The sequence below is a fragment of the Neophocaena asiaeorientalis genome, unplaced genomic scaffold (genome assembly GCF_003031525.2).
Source record: "Neophocaena asiaeorientalis asiaeorientalis breed wild unplaced genomic scaffold, Neophocaena_asiaeorientalis_V1.1 scaffold322, whole genome shotgun sequence".
NCBI lineage: Eukaryota > Metazoa > Chordata > Mammalia > Artiodactyla > Phocoenidae > Neophocaena > Neophocaena asiaeorientalis.
In genome coordinates, this window is record NW_020185329.1 from 1,882,077 (window position 1) to 1,891,779 (window position 9,703).

General features: G+C 43.1%; 1 protein-coding gene across 2 annotated transcripts in view; it reads right to left on the reverse strand.

The window, feature by feature from the left end:
* Positions 1–9,703, reverse strand: part of EPG5 (ectopic P-granules 5 autophagy tethering factor) — a 123,291-nt gene that overhangs the window by 14,519 nt on the left and 99,069 nt on the right. For both annotated transcript variants that reach the window (XM_024734679.1, XM_024734678.1), the window contains exons 36-38: positions 4,454–4,629; positions 1,392–1,577; positions 565–774 (exon numbers count right to left, since the gene is read on the reverse strand). In XM_024734679.1, coding sequence (XP_024590447.1) covers positions 565–774; positions 1,392–1,577; positions 4,454–4,629 — 572 coding nt within the window. The remainder of the gene's footprint in view (positions 1–564; positions 775–1,391; positions 1,578–4,453; positions 4,630–9,703) is intronic.

Below are 9,703 nucleotides of genomic sequence, written 5' to 3' on the forward strand. Positions count from 1 at the left end.
GACCCTGTGCTGGGGAAATAAAAATCTTTGGTAATACTTAGCCCAGAACCCACGTTCTCCCAAATCCCAGTAGTAGTTTTTACTACATTAATAACAACATTAACTACACACTAAGTACTTGCCAGGAACTTTTCCAAAAACTTCTATGTTCATTTTCTGATCTAATCCTCACAACACTTTGAAGGCAAGCTATTATTATTTCCAATTCAGGTGAGAAAACCAAGGTCAGAATGGCAGTGAGTTGAGGATTTGAGTTTGTCAGACCTCAAACTCATGCTCATAACTTGCTGCCATTCTGCTGCCAATGACATTCAAATCAGTAAACCCACAGCTCACTGTCGGCCCTCAATCCTTTTCACCTCTTGTTAGCATGTGACACTGCTAGTAGGTAAAGGCTTACCAGAAGAAATAAACGAAACTGAAAGACCCAAGTGGCCAAAATGATATACATCCTCCAATTTTTTCTATTGAGCCATCGCAGGATTCGAGACAGTCCTCAGTAGCACTTATACTACTAGCAGCCCTGAAGAACACTCTGCCTTCTAAAGGACCCACTTAACTTACAAGATGTTTCTGGCTGTCAGTAGGAACGGAAAGACCTGCAGACACTTTTAGGAGCTTCACAATTAACTCAGCAGAAGATTCCTTTGCCAAGATGATGGATGGCTGGTAATGGCTGCTGAAATAACCTAGCACACTCTGATATGACACAATATCCACAAGATGCCACGAGAGTGAGCTTGTCTGTCCAAGGAGAGTAAGTAGAGGAGAATCCTAAAAATGAAACACACATTCCTTTAGTTCCAGAGCTCCCATTTTTTCCAGAAATATGCATCTCTCAAGTTAGGAGTACTCGTGAAAATAATAACCAAAGTTTTGGCAAAACACATTAAGATTTATAAGTATTCAGAACCCAATTTTCAAAGGAACTCTATGATCTGGTGGTAGAACAAGCAATTAAGGAGATGTAAATTGAAACTGATTTTTATATTTGGTGTGGTTCCCTTAGACTATGAACTATATAAGAAAATCAGACACCGGGCTTCCCTGGTGGCACAGTGGTTGAGAGTCCGCCTGCCGATGCAGGGGACACGGGTTCGTGCCCCAGTCCGGGAAGATCCCACATGCCGCGGAGCGGCTGGGCCTGTGAGCCATGGCCTCTGAGCCCGCATGTCTGGAGCCTGTGCTCCGCAACGGGAGAGCCCACAACAGTGAGAGGCCCGTGTACTGCAAAAAAAAAGAAAATCAGACACCTAGTTGAAGGCACATCCCGTATGCCATGCATATATTCACATTGAAAGAGGCACGAGGGAAACAAAAACCACAACTTCATATAGAGTGAGGATCTAGAGAGCCCTGCCAAGTCTTCATCACAGGCTCTCCAAACTTACTGTTTGATCCACCAGTTGATCTTCCTTTGCCAATAAAATCATCATGAAAAGGAGGCAGACAATCATGCTCCGGGTCTCTGGGTGGGGACTGGGATTCCAGGCATCAGAGAGCACACTGACCCAGTTGACCTCACAGAGGACAGACCCCAAAAACAAGAAGCAGCTCTTGGGGCTCCCTCGTTCCACCTAAAAGGAAACAATGTTTTTAGCTATATATCCTAAAAATGTATAGAAATCATTGTTTTCTAAATTATATATCTTTTAAATTATACTTTTTTCCCAGACTATAAAAATCATTCATAACCCTTCTGCCCTCAGAGATTTAGATTATAATATTTTTCCTTCCATGTTCAATGTATGGCACACCTTTCAGCTTGTTTGGAATTCATTATTTATTCCACCAATTCTTTTTTTTTTTTTTTTTTAATTTTTATTTTTGGCTGCATTGGGTCTTTGTGGCTCCGTGTGGGCTTTCTCTAGTTGCGGTGAGTGGGGGCTACTCTTCGTCACCGTGCATGGGCTGTTCATTGCGGTGTCTTCTCTTGTTGCAGAGCATGGGCTCTAGGCGCACAGACTTCAGTAGTTGTGGCACACAGGCTCAGGAGCTGTGGCTTGCGGGCTCTAGAACACTGGCTCAGTAGTTGTGGAGCATGGGCTTAGCTGCTCCGCAGCATGTGGGATCTTCCCAGACCAGGGATCGAACCTGTGTCCTGTGCATTGGCAGGTGATTCTTAACCACTGCACCACCAGGGAAGTCCCTATTCCACTAATTCTTAACAGGAAAGGAATGATCTTCCCTAGCTCCAGCCAGGGTGGCAAATCCCTGCCACAGTAAGTCACTGGTGCTCAAGGGAGCCTACCACAGTCCTCAGATGTGCTGGGCAAGACAAAGGTGATATATCTACTAGTCACTGGTTCCCAAAGCTGAGCGTGCATCAGAACCACCTGGAGGACTTGCGTGGGATGAGGGTTCGGGGGGTGCCCATAGAATTTTTAATGCCCTGCATCTGGAGTAGGAACAGGAATTTGTCTTCCTAACAAGTTCCCAGGTGGTACTGATGTTGCTGGCCCTAGGACCATACTTTGAGACCTACTATATTAGCACATATAATTTTTATATGGCCTTTTTCGTATAATGTTGTGTTATAAATATATCCCCATATCATTAGTCTTTATAATTTTTGATGACCACATAATGTTTAATTATCCAATTTAAAATATAGTGGGGATGGGGGGCAAATGTATTTTAAAGTATATAATCAATATCAAAGTTATCTCTTATAAGCCTATTTCAAGTCTGTTTAAAATAAAACATGGCTAGCTATAAATTTTTCCTTTAAAAAGAAGATTAAAAAGCTCAACTCCATTTATAAAATCGCAATCAGTGGAATTTGATGATTCATGTCTTCCAATTAGTACCATCATTATATCATGCTATTTGCTCGTTTTCCCTTTTAGAAAATGATTCTTCATCCTCCTTTATAATTTGTTCTCTATCTTCACCCTCAACCCCCTCACAAACATACTTTACTATGCCAGCAAGACTCATGCAACAGAAAGGTTCCCAGCTTCTGGGCCGGGCAAAGTCATCTATCATTAGACTAAAACTCCTAGAGATACAAAGTCTATAGCATCCCTTTATAGACCATTCTATTTAATCTGTCATACAGCTAAAGCTGTGCTCTTACTTAAACACTCTCTTACAGCTCGTTAAACAAAGATTCAATTCCATATTCATAATGATGATGAATACCTACTTTGTGCCTGTCTCATAGTCTAAACCTAGCTATAAAATCATTCTTAACTTTGTATTTCACTAAGATGACTGTCCTCAGCTTTCCTTAGAGCTCAGCTACAGAGGAGTGGCTGACAAGAGCAGCAGTGGGTGGGGTCTCCACTTACAGCACTAAAAGATTGCAGTACATTTTACTATTGTCATAAGTAACTATGGATCTGCAGTAATTAAAGCACTTAGGGACTTCCCTGGTGGCTCAGTGGTTGGGAATCCGCCTGCCAATGCAGGGGACACGGGTTTGAGCCCTGGTCCGGGAAGATCCCACATGCCGCGGAGCAACTAAGCCCATGCACCACAACTACTGAGCCAGCACTCTAGAGCCCACGTGCCACAACTACTGAAGCCCATGTTCCTAGAGCCCGTGCTCTGCAACAAGAGAAGCCACTGCAATGAGAAGCCCGTGCACCACAATGAAGAGTAGCCCCCGCTCACATCAACTGGAGAAAGCCCACACACTGCAACAAAGACCCAATGCAGCCAAAAATAAACAAATAAATATAATTTTTTTTTAAAAAAGCGCTTAAAGTGTCTCAATAATAAATGTGAATTAGGTTATGAGTAAACACAAATGAACTGGTGACTATGAACAAATAAACTGAAATGATCATAAAAAGCTAAGACAAGATTAAAGGGTTTTTTAAAACAAAAACTTAAGAACAACAGAAATGCCTGACTGGTATGCAAGTGACACTACTGTACCCGTTTTCTGACTATTGCTTCTACTGCAAAAACTCCCGCACACTTAGTGGGACTTTTTCCAGGCCATTTCAGGTCTTTTATATGATTATGATGCATTACTGGTTGTTACAATGTACTTCTGTCTCCTACAGCCTAATATCCCCTTACATAACTGCTTAAAGAAACTAATGGTTTGAGTACCGATTTACATCCTACTTTAATAGAACATTTAACAAGAAGCAGTTTTAATGATACTATCCTAGAAAAACATGCATTCACAGAAACGCCAAGATTGAGTGTGACAAAGTGATTAAACTATGTATTCACATGACAATATCACCGAAGACTAGGGGATGACTGTCATATTACAGACAAAAATCTTTCTCTGCGCTTTCTGTAAATGCTGTCCAGTCATCTACTAACACAGTGAAATGATGTCCATAGGATGCTGCTTTACACAAGCACTGTCTGGGCGATACAGAATTCGGGCAGGGTCCACATTGTCATCCACTGCAACTGGGCCTAAAACCCACAGTGAACAGGTTGCTCCCAAAAAGCCAGGCTGTGACATAGAGAGTGAAGGGTTCACCTTGAAGAAGGCCTCCATGAGCATCTGGTCAGGATGCAGGTCCCTCCATGGGAGTTTCTGGTAGGCACTGTGAAAAGCATACAGAATGAACTCTGGCATTTTGGGTGCTGTACATGCTTCACAATAATGTATCAGGTGTAACTGAAGGGCTCCGTCATCACCGGGCAAGAGCTTATCTAAAATTGAAAAAGAAAATATAGCTGAAGACCTTTTGGTTTATCTTTAAAACAAGTAAAAAATTAACACAAAACACAAATTTGAACTAAAAGTCTAAAAACCTAACATTCTCAATAATTACCCAGTTTCAAAGATTTTCACGTACCAGGGAAAAAAGTGATGGCAGAGCAATAATAAAGAATGGTAATTTATTTACCAGGGCAACTGGAAAGAGCAGCTGGTGTGAGGGAGATAGCAGGCGTGAACAGTTTTTCTCTAAAACTCCTAAATATATGACTTTTTAACTCAAATACACTTGCACAACCAACTCTAGGCATCCCTTCAGTCTGTTGCCTTCAGCATAAATTCAGTCTCATGCATTTGACACCTCATTCATTTGGCACCTTGGAGAAATCGAATGTTCCTCAAAAGGAAATGTTCCAGGGACTTCCCTGGTGGTGCAGTGGTTAAGAATCCGCCAGCCGGGCTTCCCTGGTGGCGCAGTGGTTGAGAGTCCGCCTGCCAATTCAGGGGACGCGGGTTCGTGCCCCGGTCCGGGAAGATCCCACATGGCACAGAGCAGCTAGGCCCGTGAGCCATGGCCACTGAGCCTGCGCGTCTGGAGCCTGTGCTCCGCAATGCGAGAGGCCACAACAGTGACAGGCCCGCATACCACAAAAAAAGAAAAAAGAAAAAAGAATCCGCGTGCCAATGCAGGAGACACAGGTTCGATCCCTGGTCCGGGAAGATCCCACATGCCGCGGATCAACTAAGCCAGTGTGCCACAACTACTGAGGCTGCGCTCTAGAGCCCGCGAGCCACAACTACTGAAGCCCACACGCCTAGAGCCCGTGCTCCGCAACGAGAAAAGCCACCGCAGTGAGAAGCCCATGCGCCGCAACGAAGAGTAGCCCCCACTCGCCGCAAGTATAGAAAGCTCACGCACAACAACGAAGACCCAACACAGCCTAAATAAATAAATTTATTTAAAAAAAAAAAAAAAGGAAATGTTCCAAATGACTAAATCTTAACCCTTGGTGCAGTAAAACTAGACTGTTAACTGTTATTCAAGTAAGTCACTCTAAAACAAATTTCACACTCTTCTGTGACCTGAATCACTCAGTATTATCCTCACGAGTATCAATTACTTTAGTGCCCTCAGGAGCATTTAGTCTGAAACAAATTTTTTCAGACTTTCTGGCTCTAAGCAAAGGAATGGAATTTGGTCAAAGAAGAGAGAGCCACATACAACGAGAGCAGAAACCTGATGGGAGTTTCTCAACACTGACTTTTGAAAAATGACTAATGAGCATCAACACACGATAAGTCGACTTATCACTGCTAACATTCCTGTGCCCTCAATCCCCAGTCCTCAGGAAACAGTAACGTATGCTTTTAACAACCTTTTAAGACAGGGGTGAAGAGTCGCATTTGTTTAAATATGGATAAAAAAGATAGTTTTGTTTAAATTAGGATGGATACGTAGGAGAAGATGTCTAGGAGGTAATCTCTTAGGACCAGACCGAGCGTCTCTAGTCCCAGCCCAGACACAAATAAGTTCTGTGACCTCAGATGAATTCATTTTGCTTTCCAGGTCCTCATTTTTTCTCATCAATAAAAACAGAGAGCTGAATCAGACGATCTCACTAAAAGGCTATAATTTAATACTTCTTCATCTTGCTGTGCACAGTTCTTCTGTTTCCTCTCTCTGAATTGAGTTGCCAATTCTTACTGTTATCTGTGTACTCTCCTATTCCTGGGACACTTTTTTATTTGATATACATGGGCCCGTGAGAGTGCCTGCCCTTTTATACTAAGAAACTAAATAATAGCCTTTGTGACAATAATTTTATGCTGAAATATTTGTCTCACTATAAATATGTTGTGGATGGTAATATGCAGCTAGAAGTCTACCTTTCCAAAAAAAGAAAAAAAAAAGTGAGTGCTATTAGGATTTCATGTGTTACTCACTGAACCAATACTTTTATCAAGTAGACAACTCAGAGTACGGCACTGTCCTAAGTCTTGGGTTGGAGAGAGATAAAAAGAAGAATGTTTTTGTGCCTAGAGTTTATATCTTATAACAGCGGCGGAGGGGGGAGGGGGAACCGAGAGGAGATCAGATATGTAAAAAGTCAATCAAAAATACTAGATGGGGGGCTTCCCTGGTGGCGCAGTGGTTGAGAGTCCGCCTGGCGATGCAGGGGACACAGGTTCGTGCCTCGGTCTGGGAGGATCCCACATGCTGCAGAACAGCTGGGCCCGTGAGCTATGGCCGCTGGGCCTGCGTGTCCGGAGCCTGTGCTCCGCGACAGGAGAGGCCACAGCAGTGAGGAGGCCCGCGTACCACCAAAAAAAAAAAACAACAACAAATACTAGATGGGGACTTCCCTGGTGGTCCAGTGGTAAAGAATCCACCTTCCAATCAGGGGACGTGGGTTCGATCCCTGGTCAGGGAACTAAGATCCCACATGCCGCGGGGCAACTGGAGAGCAACTAAGCCCGTGTGCTCTAGAGCCCGTGCGCCACAACTAGAGAGCCCATGAGCACTGCAGCTACCGAGCCTGTGTGCTCTGGAGCCCGTGCGCCTCAACTAGTGAGAAGCCCACACACTGCAACAAAAGATCCCGCATGGTTCAACTAAGACCCGACGCAGCCAAATAAATAAATAAATATTAAAAAAAAAAACAAAAAACAACGCTGGATGAGGTACATCCAGACAATGGTATATTATTCAGCACTAAGAAGAAATGAGCGATCAAGTCATGAAAGACATGGAGGAACCTAAGTGCATATGCTAAGCAAAAGAAGCCCATCTGGAAAGCTGCATAATGAATGATTCTAACTATATGACATTCTACAAAAGCTAAGACTATGCAGAAAGTAAAAGAAATCAGTGGTTGCCAAAGCCTGGGGTGGGGGAGGGATGAACAGACAGAGCACAAAGGATATTTAGGGCAGTGAAACTACTCTGTATGATACTGTATGCAACTACTCTGTATGATACTGTACTACTCTGTAGGATACTCTGTAGACACACATCATTATACATTTATCCAAACACAGAGAATGTACAAGCCCCAGCATGAATCCTAGTGTAAACATGGACTTTGGGTAATAATGTGTCAGTGTAGGTTCATCGGCTATAACAAATGTACCACTCTGGTGGGGGATGGTGATAGTGGGTGGGGAGAGGGTTATGCATGTGGAGCAGGGAGGAAAGGGTATACGGAAACTCTCTGTGCTTTCTGCTCAGTTTTGCTGTGAACCTAAAACTACACTAAAAAAAGTCTATTTTTGTATATATATAAAATATTGGATGATATATTGTTTTATATTATAACATATATATTATTGCTATATATATTTATACATATTATTATAATATATAGTCTATTATCTGATATGCTATCTACTATATACATTGTATATAAAATACTGGATGACATATTGTTAACTCCAGGACTCAGTGCCACATAAACACATGGTAGCCACGGGGGTGCATCACTCAGATCTCCCTTCAAACAGAACTTGCCACAGATCAGGGCACAGCACCTTTAGCACCTGAGTCGAGGCCATCCTCCTCCCAGGTAGCCCTCAGCCAACAACTAGGCACTGACCTGGCTGCTTCCGCCCAAGGTAGGATCCTCAAAAAAGAATGTTGGCACTAGAACTCCCTAACCAGCTGGCCAATACCTTCTCAGCGCTGCCCTGCAGGCTGAGACTCTTCCTACTCTCCTTTCACGGGTGTTAGGCCTGCCCCAGGATCTGAAGGCTTTCTTTGCCCACCCTTATTCCTCTCCCTCTTATTTTCACAGGCAGTACCCCAAATAAATCTCAGCATTCTGGCTCCATCATGGCGTCTGCTTCCCAAGGATTCAAACTACAACAATGTGCTATAAAGATTTAGAGGCAGGAGAGAAATGTATGCACATGAACAGATATGCGGGAGAATATAAAGGGCCCGAGGCTTCATCCAGGTAGTGGAATCAGCATAAGCAAAGAAGTGGCAGAGGGAAGATCCAAGGACTTTTAGGGATGGAATGCGTCCATAAAAAAAAATCACATAATGTTGAAGTGCTCTGAGCCAGACACATTTGAATGCTGAGCTAAAACATTATTACATTTAAAAGTTTCTGAATAAGAATATAATAGCATACAAACAGAATTTTTGGGAAATCAATCTAGTAAATAGGCAGGAACAGAAATGAGATAGGAAGGACAGTTAGGAGGCTATTGCAAGAATCTGGGTTGGGTGGACCTAATATCCTTACAAGCCTCCCAATACAAAACATTTAGATACACTAAGTAAAATACAACAACTCTGAAAATGCACAGCTACATACATTCAGTGGAAGAAAAGAGGTCAGAGAGACTAGGAAAGCAGAGTATTAAACGGGATGCGGAAGCCTCAGTTGCCCTGGGGCTGTTTGCTTATGTGGGGTTTTCAACAGCACAAGGAAACAGAAAACAACATCTTCTAAGGACTACACCCTCACTGAAAGGGCAGATAAGGGGGGAGGGGAACGGATCTTCTCTGCCTTAGCCTGGACTGGGAGTCAGGGAGGCAAGAAAGCTGATTGTGATAATTGAGTATGGGGTTTGATTTCATGTATCTGTGTAGTGTGAGAAACCCAAAGCCAAGGAATTACACAGAGCCAAATGGCAACAAATGCAGATCTTCTCTGGAGGCATACACCCTCATCCTAGTCCTCATGGAATTTCCACAGATAAAGTCTCTCTAAATACAGGCTCACAATAGAAAATTACAAAATACAGAAGGAAACAAGCCTCTGAAGGAACATCAAACAGAAGCATGAGCCACCCCCGAACAGAAACTTGAGATGACGGAATTACTGCATACAGCTCATAAAGGAAAGTAAGTATGTTTAAACATTTTAAAACAATAAAAATTGAAATTTTAAATTAAAGAAAGAAGATGCTATCAAAAAGGATCGGATAGGGACTTCCCTGGTGGCGCAGTGGTTAAGAATCCACATGCCAATGCAGGGGACAGGGGTTCAAGCCCTGGTCCGGGGAAGATCCCACATGCCACAGAGCAACTAAGCCCGCGAGCCACAACTACTGAGCCTG